Source organism: Apus apus, chromosome 7 (genome assembly GCF_020740795.1).
Source record: "Apus apus isolate bApuApu2 chromosome 7, bApuApu2.pri.cur, whole genome shotgun sequence".
In the NCBI taxonomy this organism is placed as follows: domain Eukaryota; kingdom Metazoa; phylum Chordata; class Aves; order Apodiformes; family Apodidae; genus Apus; species Apus apus.
Window position 1 is genome coordinate 6,411,412 of NC_067288.1, and position 19,619 is coordinate 6,431,030.

Below are 19,619 nucleotides of genomic sequence, written 5' to 3' on the forward strand. Positions count from 1 at the left end.
AGGAAAACTGTATTTAAAGTTTCTAAACCCTCTCCACACACACTGCTTGAGAAATGAAACACCAGTGACTGCAAAAGCTGCCCATCAATCCCATCCCAGCACAAAACCACAGGCAGAGCCTCACAAGAGCAGAACATCTTCCCATGCCAGCAAGCTCCCAGCAGAAGTTTTGCTCCAGAAAACACAGCAAACCAAAGCTCAGAGCCCCCTCTCCCACCGCAAGGCTGTAGCCCCCCACAACAGCAGGCACCAAAAGCAGCAGGTTCCCAGCCCACTGGGAGACTGAGTGGGAGGAGCAGGACCCCTAGCACAGGGAAGGGCACATCGAGGCATCAAAATCCAACACTCCGAAAGCAAAAATAATTGAATCAGCAGCAAACACTACTGAGAATAATAAATAGCACAGGGATTTCACAAGGATTTTTGGTCTGAGATGCCTGGGGAGCCCCTTTGCCAGCAGGGACCAGGATGCACATCCCAGCCTGGACATGGACAAGCTGTGGCTGAAGCTTTGCAGGAGCTCGGCCACACTCTGCGGAGCGATGCCACCGGGATGTGCCAGCACACCACAGGGACCAAAGCAGCACTGGGCTGGGCACCCCAATGGCCCAGCTGAGGGCAGCACTGATAACACTGCAGGAAAGGCTTTGCATGGAAGTGCCCAACCAGGCAACCCTCCCCAGGCTCTCCTGGCAGTGGGACAGAAGATGGGACCCTCCCAGAGGGAATCACCCACATTCCCAAGGCAGGGCAAACCTCCCATGGTGTGAATGCAGGGGCACGAGCGGAGGAGCCACGGGGCTCACACCAGGGTGGAGGACGGAGCAGATAAAGCAGCAAAAGTCATACCCATCTGCCCGGGAGGGATGGGGCACCTGGGGCACCAGCAGCACTGCCACAGCTCTGCTGCATGCCGAGGGCAAAACGTTGGGAATTGCAGGTTGCAGCCCACGGCATCGCACTGCCCCACAGACCAGCCCCACAGACCAGGCAATGCCAGCGACCCTGGCAGGGAGGAGAAAGGCAAATAAACCCCTTGCCTCCTCCTTCCCAGGCAAACCCGGGCCCAGCCCACAGAGCCTCTGCTCGCATCCCTGCCTCCAGCCCATGGAGAGGAGACCCCCATCCCTGCAGAGCCTGGGGAGTCACTGCAAGGCACACAGTTCCCTCCCTGCCAGCATCACCCTGCTCTGTGGTGGCCAAGGAGGAGAAAGGTCTCCACATGAGCCAGTATTTGCACGGAAAATGAGCGAGCACCCAACTTCTCACAAGGGAGTTAAGTCTGCAGAGGAGGCGCACGAGTCTCGGGGTAGCTCCAGCCTGCTTTGGGTTCAACACTGTCAGCAAGCCCCTGGGCTGGGGGAGCAGGCACCATTCCTGGCTTCTCGCTCAGCTGGGAATGGGTTTTGCTTCCATGAGAGAAAGGCCAGTGGGATTTGGGGGCGGGGAGGGTAAGGTTAAGGAACTGCAAGGATCTAGTGCACCTTTAAAACGAAAGGACATCTAACCTGCCCTTAGATCTCACTCCAAGACGGAAAAGAGCTATGGCATCTCCTACACTCACAACTACTCCAAACACACCCCGACGCATGCAAAACATCCTGCTTCCCCTCGGCTGCAGAAAGCCCCTCCCAGGCAGCAGCAAGGCTGGCACCGGGCTCCGGCTCCGCCCCCGGGCAGGGCAAAGGCTCGATTATCGATCCCAAATGCATAGGTATAGACACCGTGGGGACAGCCACGTCCCATGGGAAGGGTCACCCCACGACCCCCCGCGTCCAGCAGACACGGTCTCCGCTTCTACCTCCAGTTGGGTGGAAAGCAGCACTGGCCACAGGCATGGTTCAATCCTCCTCACATTGCCCTGCAAGGAAAGGTGAGTCGTTTAGGTGAGACAGCCTCTTTGCCAGCTCCAAGCTCCTAGGAGTACTGATTCTGCTTCCTGGGAAATCCTCCAGCTCAGCGATCCCTATTCCACACCTGCACACCAGCCAACTCTTTCTGGTTCAGGAGGAGCCACGTTTCCAGCCATAGATACAAAGGCAGGAGAACCCGAGAGGCCTGCTTTGGCTCAGAAACCCCATTCACTTGCAGCACCCAGGCCCTCACACGCACGCCCTGGGGCTGCTCTACTTGGGAGGTATCACGACGATAGGCTGGCCTCGCTTGGGTCTCCACATGAGGACCTGGGCATCGTTGGCGTTGGGTTTCACTAGTGCATTTGGTGGGATGGGCTCCATCCTGCTAAGGATCCGGGGCTGCTCTTGCTGAGTCCTTCCCACCAGCCGTGCCCGCTGCCCCAGCAGCTGCATGGGGTCCACCTCAATGTCCACTCGCATCCTCCATTTTATAGTCTGCAAGATGATCTTCTCCTTGGTGGTGGTGTTCATGGCCACCAGCCACGTGGTAAAGCTCTGGTCCCTTTTAATCCTGGTCAGCAGTGGCACATTGCTGTTGCTCACGGGGACAGCCCACGTCACGCTGGGGTAGAAATTGTCATTCATGCTCACCGAGAACCTGGAGATCTTGTTGGTGGGCCCGACCAGGGTCACGGTTTCTGTGGTGTTTCCATACCAGGGGTAGCTCACGCCATCCGAATCGCTGATGGCTTTTACTCTTCCTTCTCTCAGGTCCGGCAGCTCCCAGCTTGACCTAGCAAATGGGACGAGAAAGGCCAGGTTAGCTGGGACGCAGCAGCCGCAGCTCCCGGCGAGGGGCAGGCAGGGACCCCCTGCGCTGGTGCCAGCGTCCCCACCCGCGCCCCGCGGGCTCCAGCGCCCCGCGGGAGCGGCCCTGCCGTGGGGAGCGGCCCGGGCAGCGCCAGGTGCACCAGGAGCCGGGAGGGTGAGAGCGGGGCACGGCCAGAGCCCCCCGCAGGGCCCCGTGCCCCCACCGCCCGCGGCAGGCCCCGGCCCCGCTGCTCACACGCCGAGGTCGCTGTAGGTGTTGTAGAACTCCATGTGGTTGCAGGCCTGGATCCATCCCACCACCCAGGTGTGCCGCCGGGCGATGGGCGGCATGAGGACGCGGGCCGAGGCGCGGAAGTACGGCGTGCGGTACCGCAGCACCACCGGCGAGCTCTCCTCGATGGCCGTGGCCGCCGGTTCGATGGTGGCCGACACGTCCGACACCACGATCTGCTCCCGGCGCACCCGCGCCTTGCAGGCCACGCTCTGCAGGCACCCCATCGCCGCCGCCGAGCCGCCCTCACCCGCCGCCGCCGAGCCGCGGGGCCGGGGGGGGGGCGGCCCGGCCCCCCGCCGCCCTGGCCCGCCAGCCGCCGCCGCCGCGCATCGCCGCCCGCGCACCGGCGCCCGCACCGGCAGGGCGAAGGCGCCGCCGCCGCGGCTCTTGCGGCCCTCGCCGGCTGCCGTACGCCGGCCGGGGCGGGGCGCGGCGGGAGGAGGCGGGGACGGGCGGACCTCCCTGCCGCCAGGGGGCGCCTCGGCGCCGCCACCGAGAGGGAAGGGAGCGCCTCGGCTCCATGGCAACCAGGTGCGTCACGGGGGGAGGCGGAAGAAGAAGCGCGAGCGGCCGGTAGCGGGGCCGGCCCGGGGGGCACCGGGAGCGGGGCGGGGGGACTGCGGGCCGGGCTGCGCGGGGCGGGGGCGGCAGGCGGGCCCGCGTCTTGAGGGGGTTCGCGGGGCCCGGCGCAGGTTGCGGGGAGGTACGGGAAGAAGCAGGCCCGGGCACGGCGTGAGCTGCGGGCTCGCCCGGGTGCCGGTGCCCGAGCAAGCCTGGCGGTCGGCGATCGGCAGGCGGTGACCAGCCCCTGCCTCCCCCAGGCCACCTCCTGTCGCCATGCCGAGCCCCCGGAGCAGCCGCGAACGCCGCGCCGGCAGCGGCAGCAGCAGCAGCGGCCGTCTGGAGTTCCTGTCCCTGGTGAACCAGCGCAGCCCCGGCGGCCCGGACAGCCCGTCACGCCGCAAGGAGTCAGGCAGCTCCACAGCAGCCCCGCTGCCCGAGGAGGACTGCATGAAGCTGAACCCCTCCTTCCTGGGCATCGCCCTCAGCTCCCTGCTCGCCATCGACCTCTGGGCCTCCAAGCGCCTGGGCGTCTGCGCCAGGGAGGGCTCGGCCTGGGGCAGCGCCCGGCCCCTCATGAAGGTGATCGAGGTGTCGGGGCACGGCATCCCCTGGCTGCTCGGCACCTTCTACGGGCTCTGCCAGAGTGACAGCTCAGCGGCCAGGGAGGTGCTGCTCAACCTGCTCTTCGGTGAGGCAGGGGGCTCACCCATGGGCTCTGCTGGCTGGAGCCAAGGGGGGAGGATGGGCCCTGAAGGATGAGACAGAGCTGAGTAAACCTCAGCCTCCTGCGGCCCCAAGGGAGCCACCTGAGTAACTGGCTCGTCTGGGGTGCCTGGGACCACAGCCAGGAACCACACAGCCAAAGGGTGTGGTGGCATGGGTGTCACTGATATCACAGCTCCAGCCACACACTCTGAAAATCCTGACAGCTGAACTGCTCCTGCAGTTGCACAAGTCTTTCAGGGAACTGCACTCCCTTAATTCTTCAGCTTATTCTTCAGACCATATTCCAGGTGCAGCTGCCTGGTGTTGAGACACCAGCCTGTTCCCTGAAAAGCTAATCTGGCACAGATTAGCCAGTGCATCCTTTGGCTCCCTGTGGGCAGTACCTGCACGGATTGATCTGTATCAGCCAGTGAGGAAACCCGATTTAAAGCATGCATTTTAATCTTGTGTGATGTAGTATTCTCCCTCCCATCCTATTAGATACACTTGGATTCTTCATTTTTGCTCACTGCAGTAGCTCCAGTGCAACAGACCTTTTCAGGTTCCTCCTAGCTCTTTTAAGTTGCAAATAATTGCTATCTCACACAACACTGGAACTGAAATTTGCTTGGTGGGAAACAGATGGTGTTGTGCATCTTTTTCATCTAGGAGCACATGGCTACATTACAGTCCCACAGCAGAGCTGTGGAAAGGGACCTGGAGGCCTCCAACCTAACCTCTGCTCCAGGGAAGTCTGTCCCAGCACCAGGGCCTTGTGCAGCCCCCAGCACTCTGGGCCAGAGCCACCCACCTCTCCAGGGCCCTGTCCCAGGGTCCCAGCAGCCACGTGAGGAAGAAGTATTCTCTAGCATCCAAGCTGAATCTCCCAAACCATATGGACAGAGGAAAAGCAATTGAGCGAGGTTTACGTGGTGGGGAGAAAATGTTTGTTCTTAAATGATTAACCAGAGTAAATGAACTGAAGTGACTGAAAGATTTAGTGTCCAGAAACAAACCTTAGGATGAACAGACATCAGTCTCTCACAAGACTTCCCTGAAAACAGCAGCCCTGGCTGTGAGCACTGTGCCAGCAGGGCTCACTGGAGTGGAGGCAGCACCCTCCTCCCGATGGGAGAAGCTGCTCTTGCCAAATACCAGCTGAACACTTCTCATGGGTGCTTCGCCTCCCACTTCTCCCACAACAGCCTTTAGCTCCCTGGGGACAAGCCACCATTATTTAAACCATCCTTCAGCCAGTTCCTGCAAACCCAAGCGTGGTGAGCTAGTCCCCCAGCAGCAGGGGGAAGCTGGATCGCAGGAGCCCTGGCACTGCACAGGCTCAGGGCCCCTCACGTGGAGTTGTGGTTGAAGTGGGTTGATCATCCACCCAGGTCAGTTTGGCTCCCGAGCCAGGAAGGTAGCACTGCAATGCTGAGTCAGCATGGGCTGTCAGGAAGGGAGCTGGGGGGAATATTAACCCCTCTGTTGCCTTTGGTTGAGGGGTCAGTTTGAGCCCCAAGTTACGGTGAGGTCAGGTTTTACGCAGATGGGAAAGCCCTTGGGTGCAAGTGGGGCTGAGCCCTGTTGGCTGTGGCAGGCAAAGGGTCTGGTGCTGCAGAGGGGCTGCGTGCAGCAAGAGCAGAGATTGAGGCTGTGCTCCCGCTGGAGAAGGCCAAGCACTGGATGAGTGCCACGCTCTCCCTGCACGTTGTAGTCATGGGCAACACTGCCTAATTGTAGCAGGCTTTGTAGCCAAGTGCCTTCTTCTTAGCTAATGGCTTGGGTTTGATTCTCGCCTCATTTTCCATGAAGGGGGGGAAAAAAAGGCACAGAAACCCAAAGCCAAGCCTTGCTCACTCTGTTGCTCTTTCCTAGCGCTGCTGCTGGACCTCGTGCTGGTGGCGGTGGTGAAAGGGCTCGTCAGGCGGCCGCGGCCCACGCACAACAAGATGGACATGTTCGTCACCGTCTCGGTGGACAAGTACTCCTTCCCCTCAGGCCACGCCACCAGAGCCGCCCTGGTCTGCCGCTTCCTCCTGCACCACCTGGTGCTGGCTGTCCCGCTGCGGGTCCTCGTGGTGCTCTGGGCTCTCATCGTTGGCCTCTCGAGGGTCATGCTGGGCAGGCACAACGTGACGGACGTGCTGTTTGGTTTGCTGCTGGGCTATGCTCTGTACAGTGTGGTGGAGTACTGCTGGCTGTCGCCACTCAGCGCCCCAGCCCTCTTTGCCCTCTGGAGCCACTGATGGCTGGGGCCCTCCCAAAGGAGGAGGCGTGCATCTGGTCTTCTAAGCACGCACAGGGAAGGGATACTGGGACTTGAACTCCCATCCTAGACCCCGCTGAGGTCTAGCCAAGACTTCAACACTAGCAGTGCTGAAGGTTCCTGGGCCCACACTTAGATGTTTGGTGCTGTCCTGCCCTCCTGATGGGCTGTCAGGCAGGGTGTGCACTGGCCAAGCAGCTGCACTGACTGTTCTCCCATGAAAAACCAGTTCTTGCAGAGCCCAGGGAGGGCTCAGCACATTCACCCGGCAGCTCACTGCTGATACTGTGAATCTGCACACCCTTGCTGGGCACCTGCTGCATTAGCCCATGGTGTATGTGGTAGCTGTAGCTTTGCAGGGGTTTCTTTGTGACTGTCCATGTATTTGTATGCTGTAAATATACTGATCACGTTGTTGTCGTGAGTGTGCACAGCCTACTCCATAGTGTCTGTCTGGAGAGGACTCACTGGTGACTCCTCAGGTTCAAAAAGAACTCCACCTTCCTAAACAATGTGTCTCTTTCCTAATGCTCTCCATTTAAGTACTGCCCCGAGGCCAGATCTTGAGCAATGAGGACACAGGCACCTGGTTCCCAATGCCATGGGGAAAGGATGGTGTGACCCAGGGTTTGGTCCATCCATGACATCTCCAAAACAGTGGATAACAGAAGAAGCAACTCCCAGCAGCAGCAGCCTGCTCCTGAAGCCCTTACCCAGAACTTCATGCCTTTTCCCCTCCACAGAATTTTCAGTCTCCTGGGGGGTACAGGATGCTCACAGCAATTCCAGTTTGTCAGCACGTTACCAGCACTGCTGACCATACTGCAGAGCAAGTCCCTTCCCCACAGCCCAGCAGCACAACCTCCCAGGGCTGTGGGGCAGCCCCTGGAGCTGAGCCTTACCTGCCCCTCCTGCAGCAACAGGCCCTGGCTGTGCCACCATCATCACCACAGCACCCTGTGCTCTTGGGAGGCTGGCTGTCCTACCCTGGCACCACTGGTCCTGGCAGCCCATTTTTCATTGAGAACTGCTTGTTCTTGGCAGGAGGAGACCATCTGGAATAAGCCAAAGCTGAGACTGAGCCAAGAAAACAGGATTCACATCAATAGAGACCACAGCCAGATAAGGAGCAAAGGCTGAGCTTAAATAGTGCTCCTGTGGGGAGTGGTTGGGCCCAGGTGAGGCTCCTCATGGCCGTTAAGGTCTATTATTACACTCAGGCCCTGGAAAGTAGAGATTAAGCTGTACTAAAACCATGTAGTGTTTGAGTGTGCTGTTTCTCTGGGTCGAGTGCACAGGAGCAACCTGAGGGCTGCTAGTACAAGCACCTCATCTCTGTCTGTCACCCAACCCCAGTTATACAGGGGCTGAAATGGAAGCATTTGGCGTGACAAGGTTCCCCCAGAGCTGAGCATAGTAACTCAGTGAAGCTTCCAGCTGTGGCTTTGCACTCCAATAACCAACGCCTAGCAGCTGGTTGGGCCAGTTCAGGGTGTGCTCAGCAGCACCCAGCCAGTCCTCCCACCCCAAGGCAGAGACAGGGTGGTGGCTGGGGATCATGGGCAGGTGCCATGCTCCCATGTGGTCAGAGTTTGGAGTGATCAGGGCTTGTTGAGCTGTGCCAAATTATCTCATCTCTACTTTTTCCCAAACAAGGGACACTTTTCACCCAAGGGGTTCTTATAGCTGTTGGGGTCTTCCTCTCCAGGCCACAGAGGAGTATGGCAGCAATTCTGTCTATCTGTGGCTTGTTCCCACACACATGTGCATGCCAAAAGCTGCTCCTGGTTCACTTGCAGAACCCTTCACGGGCTGCTTGGTGGCACCAGCCATGCCCACTGGTTCACAGGCTGCCCTGTCACCCTCTCACCTCTGTTCTGCTTCTCCCCACCTCGGCTAGTGAGACCTTTGGTCTCCTCTTGTGCTTGTCATGTGGCACTGCTCCTCTGAGCATGGCTTTCAGCACACTGATAGGAAGGAGGAGACTGGTGCTTTGTGCTTGGATTGCCCCATAACACCTTTGCCTGCTGCAGAAGCCCTGAGCAGACTGCATGCACTGCCCACCACACTGTATATTTTGGGTGCTCGCCAGGCATGGGGGACCATGGTTCCCCTGTGGATGTCAACAAGCCAGACTTGACCGAAATGCCATGGCTTGACCCTGCTTCATACCCATGGTCTCCTGTGCCTGACCTCGCTGTGAGTACAGCAGGGGCAAAATCCAGGACTTAGCCCAGAAGGGCAAATTCGAAGGAAACCTGCACAGAGGTTGGGTGGAGAACTGGGAGAAGTCCCCTGTACCTGTCGCCCCTGGGAAATACCTGCAGAGCTTGCAAAAGAGACAGAGGCCAGCTGAGAGCAGGGAGGGCAGCGCTGGCAGTGCTGTCTCCTCGCCATCCCCGTGCCGATCCCCCTGCCTGGTAAGAGACGCTTTCGGTGCTTTTCAACAGGCAGACGCAGAGTGTGGGTTGGCAGCTCGGCTCCTCTGCCCCCAAGCAGAGACCAGCCCCTGCCAACAGCGAGGGACAGGAAGAGCTTTGTTACACACGCGGCAAACATACTATGAGTTTTAGAAGGTGGGGCAAAGCTCCCCGGACACAGGAGAGCAAATTTCCCTGTCGGCGAGTGCGCCGGGAGCCAGCAGCTTGCTCCCAGGCCACTAGGTCTGTACTTCCTGCGGTGGGGAGAGCCGTTTCCTTACCGATCCCACCACCCTGGCACCAGTGACACGCCCTCAGGGCAGTGCTCCTGGCACAGGGGTCTCACTGACCCTGGGATGCTGATGGCCCCGGAGCAAGCCACGGCTACGAGGATGCTGTGCCAGCATGCCCAGTGCAGGTGCACAGGGGACATGGGCAATGCGGTGCTGGGTGCCACCGGAGCAGCTGGAGCCGCGTGTGCCCCCGATCCCAGCACACACAGGGTTGGACTGATCCTGATAATCCAGGAAATGAAAGTTCAGGGCAGCGTTTGTTTACCCGGCGTGCACGCCACGGGGACTGGCCACGTCCCTGCCTCTCCTGCAACCCCCTGTCCCTTCACTGTTCCTGCACAACAGATCCCGGCAAAGCGCCGGGGATGGCTCCTTGCCCTGCTGTCCCAGGCTGTGGCGAGAGCTGCTGCCGGAAAAGCGGAGCAGGCGACTGGGGGCCAGCCGAGCTCCGGCTGCCTCTGCCGGGCTCCGTAGGAGGAGTGACGGAGGGGGAGGCTCCGCTCGCCTCTGCCAAGTGCGATAAGAGCAGGCGTCCCAGCTCAGGGAAGCGCAGCAGACACCCTCGCTCGGCTCCCTGTCGGCCTTCCCAGGCTGCTTCCCTCGGATACAGGTCGGTTGAGGCTTCCCGGGTGCACGATGGGCATCTCCTGGGGAAAGGAACGGGCAAAGGGCAGGCGAGGGGGCCGTTGCCCACCGGGGGGGAGTCATTAGTGCCTGCAGCACGGAACAGCGTTCCGGCAGGGCGCTCCTGCACGTCTCCGTCACGGGGACAAGACAGGGCAGGGAGACTTCGAGGCTTGCTGGCATTCAGCAGCATTTCTCCCCGAGGCATCCAGAGGTGATCCCGCGGTGATGCAAAACCCCAGTACTGGCCAGGTTCCTGCCTTGGGGGCTGTAACAGTTGCCTCGCAGCCCCAGCCAAGTTCTGGGCCTCTCAATTTGGGAACTCCTTGGTACACAGGACCAAAATTTTGCCCAGCAGAACCTCTCCACCCTTCAGGCCCAGCCTTCAGGACTGTCCTCAGGCAGAGACCCACTGGTGGAGGAGGGCAACATGGCAAAGAAGGTGGCCATCATCGGAGGGGGCAGCAGTGGGCTGTGTGCCATCAAAGCCTGCCTGCAAGAGGGGCTGGAGCCCATCTGCTTCGAAAGGACTGGGGACATCGGAGGGCTCTGGAGATTTGAGGTAAACCCTGCCCGCCAAAGTTCCTGCTGGGGGTCAGCACTGGGCAGCCCCATGGGGATCAGTGGTGGCTGGTGGGGTGACACGCAACCAGCCACAGCAGTATCCTGGGGGTGAGGCTGAGGGCAGGGTCTCCATGAAAAAGGGCCACCACATCAGCCCTGGCCATCCCTCCCCATCACTGACCCTGGCCAGCACCAAGCCATACCCTGCTCCCACAGGAGAACCCCGAGGAGGGCCGTGCCAGCATCTACCGCTCTGTCATCATCAACACCTCCAAGGAGATGATGTGCTTCAGCGACTTCCCCATCCCTGAGGACTTCCCCAACTACATGCACAACTCTAAAATCATGGAGTACTTCCGCATGTACGCCCAGCACTTCGACCTGCTCCGCCACATCCGTTTCAGGGTGAGAGCCAGAGGATCCGGGGGTGGTGGGGCTGAGGGATGCATGTGCCTGACACCTCCTTCCCCCACTCACAGACCAGCGTGTGCTGCGTGTCCAAGCGCCCTGACTTCGCCACCACGGGGCAGTGGGAGGTGGTGACAGAGAGCGAGGGCAAGCAGGAGGCGGCCGTCTATGACGCCGTGCTGGTGTGCACCGGGCACCACACGGAGGCACACCTCCCACTGAGCACCTTCCCAGGTACCGCCCTGCACCCCAGCACAAGGGTGCTCCTGAAAACTCAGCTTTGCCAATCCCTATTCTCCCTGCTGCTCTTCCTCCTCACCCCAGCAACTTCCTGCCTTGCTCTGATGCCTGGAGCATTTTCATGCTCCCCAGGAGGGGTCTGGAGGGGCCATGAAGCATCTCCTCTTTCATTTTTGGGGAGGTGACCCTCCAGTCCAGTGCCAGGAAGCCTAGCATCCCTCCTCCCTGCCCACAGGAATTGAGAAGTTCAAGGGCCGTTACCTCCACAGCCGAGAGTACAAGGACGCACGGGATTTTGCTGACAAGAGGGTCGTTGTCGTTGGGATTGGGAACTCGGGGTCAGACCTGGCTGTGGAGATCAGCCATACAGCCAAGCAGGTGAGCAGCAGGACTGGGATCCTGGTGGGCAGGGCAGCCCCCAGGAGGACACTGCCAGCTCCATGAGGACACCAGGACCAAGGCGCTGGCAGAGCCACTGCTCCATCCTGGCAGTTGCCACGTTTGGCAGTGTCGACACTCGACAATTCCAGCCACCAGGCAGTGGTGACAGTCCAAACCCAATCCTGCATGGATACTCCAATTTCCATGCCTGAGCCCCAGGCTGGGGCAGCCCCTGCAGCTCTTACCCGCCTCTCCCTCCTAGGTGCCAAGCCCCAGCTCTCTGCCCTCTGGGTCCAGCACTGAGGCAGCACAATGAGAAGCAATCCCAGGGCAAGGACATTTTCAGCCCCGGGCAGCTCCTCAGGACCATCACAGCCTTCACGAGGCAATGCTTACTTCTTTGCCCAGGTTTTCCTCAGCACCCGCCGTGGCGCTTGGATCTTCAACCGCGTTGGAGATCAGGGCTACCCAATGGACATCCTCTTCAGCACTCGCATAAAGACCTTCCTAAAGGACCTCCTGAGCTCATCCATGGTGAACAACTTTGTGGAGAAGCAGCTGAACGCCAGGTTTGACCACTCGCACTACGGCCTGAAGCCAAAGCACAGGTGCCAACAACTACTCCACTTGCCTAGGAGGGACCCTTCACCTTCCCCACTGTCCAGCCCTGCTCAGCCATTTCCATGCTCCCTGCACCCAGGCTGGGAGCAACAAACCACTAACCCTTCCAGGGACCCTTGGTGGCACCAGTGCAATGGCAGCTGCCAAGCATCCCTTTGGGACCAGCCTCACTAGTAAGAAGCACCCATGGGCATAAGCATCCTCAGAACAGGGAGCAGTGGCTGGAGCAGGACATAGAGCAGAGAAAGTCCAACCAAGAACACTAACTGCTTTTTCTGGATTCCAGGATCTTTGATCAGCATCCAACCGTTAATGATGACCTGCCCAACCGCATCCTTTCAGGCAGGGTGCAGGTGAAGCCAAACATCCAGGAGTTCACAGAGACGTCTGCCATCTTTGAGGACGGCACCAGGGAAGACATTGATGCAGTGGTCTTTGCCACAGGATACAGCTTCTCCTTCCCCTTCCTCGAGAGCTGCGTGAAAGTGGTGGAGAACCAGATCTCCCTCTACAAATTTGTGTTCCTCCCTGACCTGGAGAAGCCAACACTAGCCTTCATTGGCCTCATCCAGCCACTGGGTGCCATCATGCCCATCTCTGAGCTCCAGTGTCGCTGGGCCACCCGTGTGTTCAAGGGTAAGTGAGGCAAACCTCCCCCGTGGCTGCAGCCCGAGCCTGCACACCCGCAGCAGGGGCCAACGGGGCCCAGTCATGTTTGGGAGGCAGCAGCTGGCTGTGCAATCCTGGCCATGGATGATGGCATGGCCACCTAGAAGCCATCGTGGTGAGCCAGGCTTTTGCCTGAGAGGCACAGAGACAACTCTACCTCATGGGCAGCACCACGGTGGCCACAGTTGCCGGCAGGGTACAGCACCCTCACACTGTGGCTCATCCTCCCTAGGGCTCAACAAGCTGCCCCCACGGCACGACATGGAGGCTGACATCAAGCAGAAGAAAGAAGCGATGGCAAAGCGGTAAGTGAGACCCACCAGGAACAGCGAGGGGGCCGGTTTGGGCACGGCTGCTCCTGAGCACCTTGTCATGTCCCACGGCTGCATCCTGGCACATCTGGCCGTGCCAACAGCTGGCAGGGATGTGCTGTGCCACAACACCCCACCCCACTGATCCCTCCCCACGGCCACCTGTCCAACACCGCCTTGCCGGTGTGCGGGGCATCTGCCGGCTCTGCCACCGCCCTCCCTGCCCGCAGGTATGTGAAGAGCCAGCGGCACACCATCCAGGTGGATTACATCCCCTACATGGATGAGCTCGCCTGCCAGGTGGGGGTGAAGCCCAACGTGCTGGCCCTCTTCCTCACCGACCCCAGGCTGGCGCTGGAGGTGGCCTTCGGGCCCTGCACACCGTACCAGTTCCGCCTGCGGGGCCCGGGCGCGTGGGCGGGCGCCAGGGAGGCCATCCTCACCCAGCAGCAGCGCATCATCAAGCCCCTGCAGACGCGGCATGTGGTGGAGGAAGCTTCAGCCTCTGCTATGCCCCTCATCTTCAAGCTGGTCGGGATCGTGGCCATCTTTGCAGTTATATTTGCGTATTTGTAGGTGCCCTACAAGTGCAGGAAGGGAGGTTTCGTGGTGTGCCGGGGGGCTGGACAGTCACCCCTGCCCTGCGGCAGCCTATGCATCCCAGTGCTGGCAGAAGCCCTCCTTCTGCCCAGCACTGCCCTGCCACTCCCACACTGCGAGATTGGGGTGCAAAGAGCATCCCCTGCTGCTGAAATAACGCCTTGGCACCTGCTCTGCACCTCCTCCTGGGAGGTGCCACTTCTGGGGACGGACAAGGGAACCTGCTCCCATGCAGGATAAAATCCTGTTCCCCTCGGGCAGCACTTTTGATCCAGCAGTGACGCACCAGCTTTCCAGTCACCTATAACCTGTCTCAGTCACCACTGGCACACTCACACGAGAGCTAAGCAGCAAAAGCACAGCAGACTTCCTAACCAGATAAAAGCGTGTTGAACCAAGCCAGGTGTCTGTCCCATCACTGACACCACCACGTCCCCCTGCGTGCCTGGAGGACACAGATGAGTTTGAGGTCAGCCTCATGCCTGCAGCGCACCTCCAGCTCCACAGCAGGGCGGGCTGCATGCACACACGTGCACGTGTGTAACCACAGCAAAACAGCCTTGCGCAGGGTATGCACCACCAGAGCTGACCATGGCCATCACAGCAGCACAGCTTGGTGCCAGCTCCTCACCTGCACACAACCACTCCAGAGGATGGCTGGGTGGGTTAGGTACCCGGAGCGGTGACAGGACCACCAACTCATCACATGCCAGGGCCGGCATCACTGCCAGTCACCAGAGCCCTGAGTGTCCTCCCAGTTTTGTTTTCCATGCCACAGCCTGCCAAAATCTGGAGCCAGGCCACACCTCTGTCCACAGAACCAGGAAGTCTTGGGGCAGCTTCAGTATTGCTTAGTTATCACTGTAGCTCATGAGCCCTGTGCAGAGGACTTGTGGAGGCAGGAGGCGTGGCACAGAGGTGGGGGGAACCTGTAGATCATGTCTGGAGGAAACACATCTTGAGACATCCCAGTTGGCCCTGGCCACACACAAGAAGCACTGGGACAGGTGTCTTCAACAGAGCAGCACTGCATCACGCTGGTGTGACCTGCCAGGCTTTGCACCCTCTCAGAGCGTTTCATTCCTGGGCAAGGCTTCCCCACCACCACGCATGGCTGGCCGGACAGTAGCCGTCATCGGTGCCGGTGCCTCTGGCTTGTGCGCCCTGAAATGCTGCCTGGATGAGGGGCTGGTACCCACCTGCTTTGAGAGGAGCGGGGACATCGGGGGGCTCTGGCGCTTTGAGGTAAGACCCACACTGTGCCAGCCTGCCCCACGGCAGCAGCACTGACGGCAGGCAGGTTTCCAAGGAAAACCACAGGACTGCGGCAGTGGGAGGTCCCTGTGGTGCCAGCTGGTGTGCCGGCCACACAGGACCCATCTTTCTCCCACCAGCAGCAGGACAGACCCTCCCAAAATAACTTACCCCAGGGCTTACTTCCCCAGCTCAGCGATTCCTCTTCCTATCCCTCCCTTCCAGGTCACATCCACCTCTTTCCCTGCTGCTTTGCTCCTGGTCCCTTACAGCCCTTTCCTATGAATCCTGTTCCCATCTGACCCCAACAGCTATCCCACTTCCTATCCTGCCCAGTTCTTCCCTGGAATTTCCAGTCGCTGCTCTCCCTGTTTCTGTGCCACTCACCCATGCAGAGGCACCAAGTGCTGCCTGCTCTGTGCCTCGGCTCTCCCAGCCTTGGGGGAAGCTCTGGAGTTCCTTTCTTGCCCCCATCTAAGAAGGCTGCTGACTTTTCCCCCAGGGACCCACCAACAAGACCAGCCAGGACCCCATGTCCTGATACAAGGGTGAGAGAGTCCGAGGAAGGGGGACAGTGTGTCGTGACAGCACAAAGTATGGGGTGGGTCACCTACAGTCCATTGCTTCAGCCCACAGTGGGTCAGAAATGGGGCTGGTGGAGCAGAGTGAGGGCAGCAGCGCCCGGCTGCGGGGGCAGAGACACAGAGAGCAGGAGCAGCTGCTCGGCTGGAAGTGCTGGAGCTGGCTCAGCAACCCCAGCAAGACCTGATGTGGCAACAGGGGCAATGGCACCGCAGGCAGCTTTGGGAACACACCACCTCAGCAGGGCTGGAAGCTGGGAAACTGAGGCACAAGACCCCCAGGACGTGCTGTCACCACTGCATGGTCCCTGCCACCCCAGAGCTTCCCCTCCTCCATTCTGCAGGGTGGGAGGTCTCATCTGCGGGTGGGTGCCGGGTGTGGGGATGGACACTACAACCACCTACGGTTTAACCCCGTGCCCATGGGCATGGCGAGGCACCAGGTGGGCACCTGCTGCAAAGCTGTAGCCCCAGCTTCCCAAGCCAGCACCAAGCCGTACCCTGCTCCCACAGGAGAACCCCGAGGAGGGCCGTGCCAGCATCTACCGCTCTGTCATCATCAATGCCTCCAAGGAGATGATGTGCTTCAGCGACTTCCCCATCCCCGAGGACTTCCCCAACTTCATGCACAACTCTAAAATCATGGAGTACTTCCGCATGTACGCCCAGCACTTTGACCTGCTCTGCCACATCCGTTTCAGGGTGAGAGCCAGAGGATCCGGGGGTGGTGGGGCTGAGGGATGCATGTGCCTGACACCTCCTTCCCCCACTCACAGACCAGCGTGTGCCGCGTGTCCAAGCGCCCTGACTTCGCCACCACGGGGCAGTGGGAGGTGGTGACAGAGAGCGAGGGCAAGCAGGAGGCGGCCGTCTATGACGCTGTGCTGGTGTGCACCGGGCACCACACGGAGGCACACCTCCCACTGAGCAACTTCCCAGGTACCAGTGCTCACCTGCTCCCAACATGTCTGGGAGCACCCTCCTCTCCATGGGAGTCCTCACCCCACTCTGGCTGCTTCCAAAACCACCTCCGTAAGTTCATGCACCATGTGGGACCACACAATCATGCCGTTATTTCACCCACCTTTGTGGTCTGTCCTTGGCAACTCTTGCCATGCCAGCAGTGCCTGAGCAAAGTGCCCTGCTTGCAGATGCCACCACTTCCAACTCCCCTTTACCACAAGAGCCAGGCTCCGGGAGCTGCTGGCCATGAACCTGCTGGGCTCTCCAGCTCCCCAGCAAGGCTTGAGATCTTGGTGCTGGTGCTGGGTGCCAGACAAAACAGCCTGTTGTGCTTTCAGCTGTAAAGACTCTCTTTGGGTAGGGAACAGGCTGGAGTACACTGTCATCAGCATCTATCAGGATGGAACATACCCCAGCTTCTCCTCTGCCCTCCATGACTGGCACCAGGCAGGAACTGCAGGAGCATTTTGGGTTAACAGCATGGAGGTCTCCAGTCCAAGCCCTGCTCCAAGTCAGGCCAGCCCCAAACCCAGAGAAGGATTCTCAGGGCCACAATGAGCATATCCCAGGCTGGAGATGCCACAACCTCTCTGGGCACCATACCAGGGCTGCATCACTCCCATTTGTCACGCAGGTCCCAGCCTGTTCCCAAAACACACCACCAGCCTGAGCAGGGAGATGGACACCCCCTGCCCCATGTCCCTCTCTGGCACGGCTACCCTCTCTCTTCCAGGGCTGGAAAAGTTTCAGGGCTGGTACCTGCACAGCCGGGACTACAAGAGCTCACAGCCCTTTCTGGGGAAGCAGGTGGTGATTGTTGGCACTGGGAATTCAGGCATTGACATCGCAGTGGAGCTGAGCCATGCAGCGAAGCAGGTGTGCTGGAAGAGCCACCAGGGCTGGGGGCTTATTATTCAGACCCTGGAGGGCACCCACCGGCCCCCACCATCCTCTGTGGGCACCCCTCCCTCAAGCACCTGGCCACAAGCACCCGTCCCCTTTCAGTGGGAGTAGTAGCTGCTGTGGGGGCCCAGTCCAGGCCTGAGGATGCTGCCATGCCATGCCACCACCTCTCCTCCCCTTTGCCCAGGTCTTCGTCAGCACCAGGCGAGGGACCTGGGTGTGGCACCGGGTGGCAGACTCCGGGTACCCCTATGACATCCTCTACATCACCCGCTTCCTATGGTACTTTCTTAACCTGCTGCCTCAAAATGTTAGCAGTTATATCACAGAGAGGAAGATGAACACCCGCTTCAACCACGCGCTGTACAGGCTGCAGCCCAAGCACCGGTGAGCACCCCAGCAGCACCCCAGATACCTGTCTCCATACTGCCCATCCACTGTCTGTCCCTCTGTCTGGGCCCCACACGAGATCTGTCTGTGCCTTCCAGGTTCCTTGAACAGCATCCAACTGTTAATGATGACCTGCCCAACCGCATCCTTTCAGGCAGGGTGCAGGTGAAGCCAAACATCCAGGAGTTCACAGAGACGTCTGCCATCTTTGAAGACGGCACCAGGGAAGACATTGATGCAGTGGTCTTTGCCACAGGATACAGCTTCTCCTTCCCCTTCCTCGAGAGCTGTGTGAAAGTGGTGGAGAACCAGATCTCCCTCTACAAATTTGTGTTCCTCCCTGACCTGGAGAAGCCAACACTAGCCTTCATCGGCCTCATCCAGCCACTGGGTCCCTTAATGCCGATCTCTGAGCTCCAGAGTCGCTGGGCCACCCGTGTGTTCAAGGGTAAGTGAGGCAAACCTCCCCTGTGGCTGCAGCCCGAGCCTGCACACCCGCAGCAGGGGCCAACGGGGCCCAGTCATGTTTGGGAGGCAGCAGCTGGCTGTGCAATCCTGGCCGTGGATGATGGCATGGCCACCTAGAAGTCATCGTGGTGAGCCAGGCTTTTGCCTGAGAGGCACAGAGACAACTCTACCTCATGGGCAGCACCACGGTGGCCACAGTTGCCGGCAGGGTACAGCACCCTCACGCTGTGGCTCATCCTCCCTAGGGCTCAACAAGCTGCCCCCACGGCACGACATGGAGGCTGACATCAAGCAGAAGAAAGAAGCGATGGCAAAGCGGTAAGTGAGACCCACCAGGAACAGGGAGGGGGCCGGTTTGGGCACGGCTGCTCCTGGGCACCTTGTCATGTCCCACGGCTGCATCCTGGCACATCTGGCCGTGCCAACAGCCGGCAGGGATGTGCTGTGCCACAACACCCCACCCCACTGATCCCTCCCCATGGCCACCTGTCCAACACCGCCTTGCCGGTGTGCGGGGCATCTGCCGGCTCTGCCACCGCCCTCCCTGCCCGCAGGTATGTGAAGAGCCAGCGGCACACCATCCAGGTGGATTACATCCCCTACATGGACGAGCTCGCCTGCCAGGTGGGGGTGAAGCCCAACGTGCTGGCCCTCTTCCTCACCGACCCCAGGCTGGCGCTGGAGGTGGCCTTCGGGCCCTGCACACCGTACCAGTTCCGCCTGCGGGGCCCGGGCGCGTGGGCGGGCGCCAGGGAGGCCATCCTCACCCAGCAGCAGCGTGTGGTCAGGCCCCTGCAAGCCGGAGCCAGGGACCGTCCTGCTCGCTCCAGCGCTGTGACCTGCAAGCATCTTTAAAGTCTTTTTTGGTGTTGGTTTAATGGTGGCCATCTTTGTCTATGCCTCGCTCTGTCCTTAACCTAAAATGAAGGAGCGAGCTGGTCCTCCTGACAATCTTCTTTTCTTTGGGCTTGGGTATTTCTGTAGTCTCTCGTTAGGTTTGCCACCACAGGAGGATGCATGGAGGGAGTTGGTTCCTTGAAGCTGCAGCCTGTGTCTCACCTTCCTGGTGTGCCAGGGCCTCAACAGGTCTCATCAGAGGCTACTCCAAGGACAGGACCCCTTCCCTAAATCCTGGACCTGCAGCTCCACAAGCTCTAACCGTGGGTGAGGTCGGCGCTGAGGTGCTGGGGAAACCACAGACTCGCCTAGCCAGGGATCCTCGGGAAAACGTCAATAAAGCTTGTCCCTGTTCCGAGAGGAGCCGGGAATCACACCGTGCGGGCTGCCTCCACCTCCGCCGTCCCCCCGGAGCCGTTCGTCCTGCCCGCTCAGGGCCTGCCCAGCCCGGCACCCTGCCCGCCTGCAGCCCGCGGGCCACCCGCACCGCCTCCCCTGGCCCCCGCACCGCCTCCCCTGGCCCCCGCACCGCCTCC

At 60.1% G+C, this 19,619-nt stretch overlaps 4 protein-coding genes across 10 annotated transcripts; 3 read left to right on the plus strand and 1 right to left on the minus strand.

The window, feature by feature from the left end:
- Positions 1-1,778: 1,778 nt before the first annotated feature.
- On the minus strand, positions 1,779-17,842 carry FAM78B (family with sequence similarity 78 member B). 3 transcript variants are annotated; one of them, XR_007890023.1, is made up of 3 exons: positions 2,923-3,280; positions 1,978-2,649; positions 1,814-1,861 (listed from the first exon to the last, which is right to left on the minus strand). XR_007890023.1 is itself a non-coding variant. In XM_051624761.1 (2 exons), exons 1-2 carry the CDS (start codon positions 17,830-17,832, stop codon positions 2,127-2,129), a joined length of 612 nt encoding a protein of 203 aa, XP_051480721.1. In that variant the 5' UTR covers positions 17,833-17,842; the 3' UTR covers positions 1,779-2,126. The 3 variants fall into 3 exon arrangements, 2 of the variants coding, with proteins under 2 accessions (XP_051480721.1, XP_051480719.1); XM_051624761.1 differs by lacking the exon at positions 2,923-3,280 and adding an exon at positions 17,744-17,842 and having other exon boundaries at positions 1,779-2,649; XM_051624759.1 differs by having other exon boundaries at positions 1,779-2,649.
- On the plus strand, positions 3,419-6,995 carry PLPP6 (phospholipid phosphatase 6). Of its 2 annotated transcripts, none has more exons than XM_051624757.1 (3): positions 3,419-3,492; positions 3,783-4,213; positions 6,106-6,995. In XM_051624757.1, the coding sequence occupies exons 1-3, from the start codon at positions 3,482-3,484 to the stop codon at positions 6,474-6,476; spliced, it is 813 nt and encodes a 270-aa protein (XP_051480717.1). In that variant the 5' UTR covers positions 3,419-3,481; the 3' UTR covers positions 6,477-6,995. The 2 variants fall into 2 exon arrangements, with proteins under 2 accessions (XP_051480717.1, XP_051480718.1); XM_051624758.1 differs by lacking the exon at positions 3,419-3,492 and adding an exon at positions 3,509-3,534.
- LOC127386967 (flavin-containing monooxygenase 5-like) lies at positions 8,722-14,025 on the plus strand. 4 transcript variants are annotated; one of them, XM_051624749.1, is made up of 9 exons: positions 8,722-8,916; positions 10,171-10,395; positions 10,614-10,802; positions 10,877-11,039; positions 11,281-11,423; positions 11,835-12,034; positions 12,334-12,683; positions 12,949-13,021; positions 13,258-14,025. In XM_051624749.1, exons 2-9 carry the CDS (start codon positions 10,264-10,266, stop codon positions 13,601-13,603), a joined length of 1,596 nt encoding a protein of 531 aa, XP_051480709.1. In that variant the 5' UTR covers positions 8,722-8,916; positions 10,171-10,263; the 3' UTR covers positions 13,604-14,025. The 4 variants fall into 4 exon arrangements, with proteins under 4 accessions (XP_051480709.1, XP_051480707.1, XP_051480708.1 ...); XM_051624747.1 differs by having other exon boundaries at positions 8,823-8,916; positions 10,210-10,395; XM_051624748.1 differs by having other exon boundaries at positions 8,857-8,916; positions 10,192-10,395.
- LOC127386966 (flavin-containing monooxygenase 5-like) lies at positions 14,131-19,464 on the plus strand. The gene is made up of 8 exons (XM_051624745.1): positions 14,131-14,872; positions 15,976-16,164; positions 16,239-16,401; positions 17,159-17,301; positions 17,516-17,715; positions 17,817-18,166; positions 18,432-18,504; positions 18,741-19,464. Exons 1-8 carry the CDS (start codon positions 14,498-14,500, stop codon positions 19,039-19,041), a joined length of 1,794 nt encoding a protein of 597 aa, XP_051480705.1. The 5' UTR covers positions 14,131-14,497; the 3' UTR covers positions 19,042-19,464.
- The last annotated feature ends 155 nt before the right edge of the window (positions 19,465-19,619 follow it).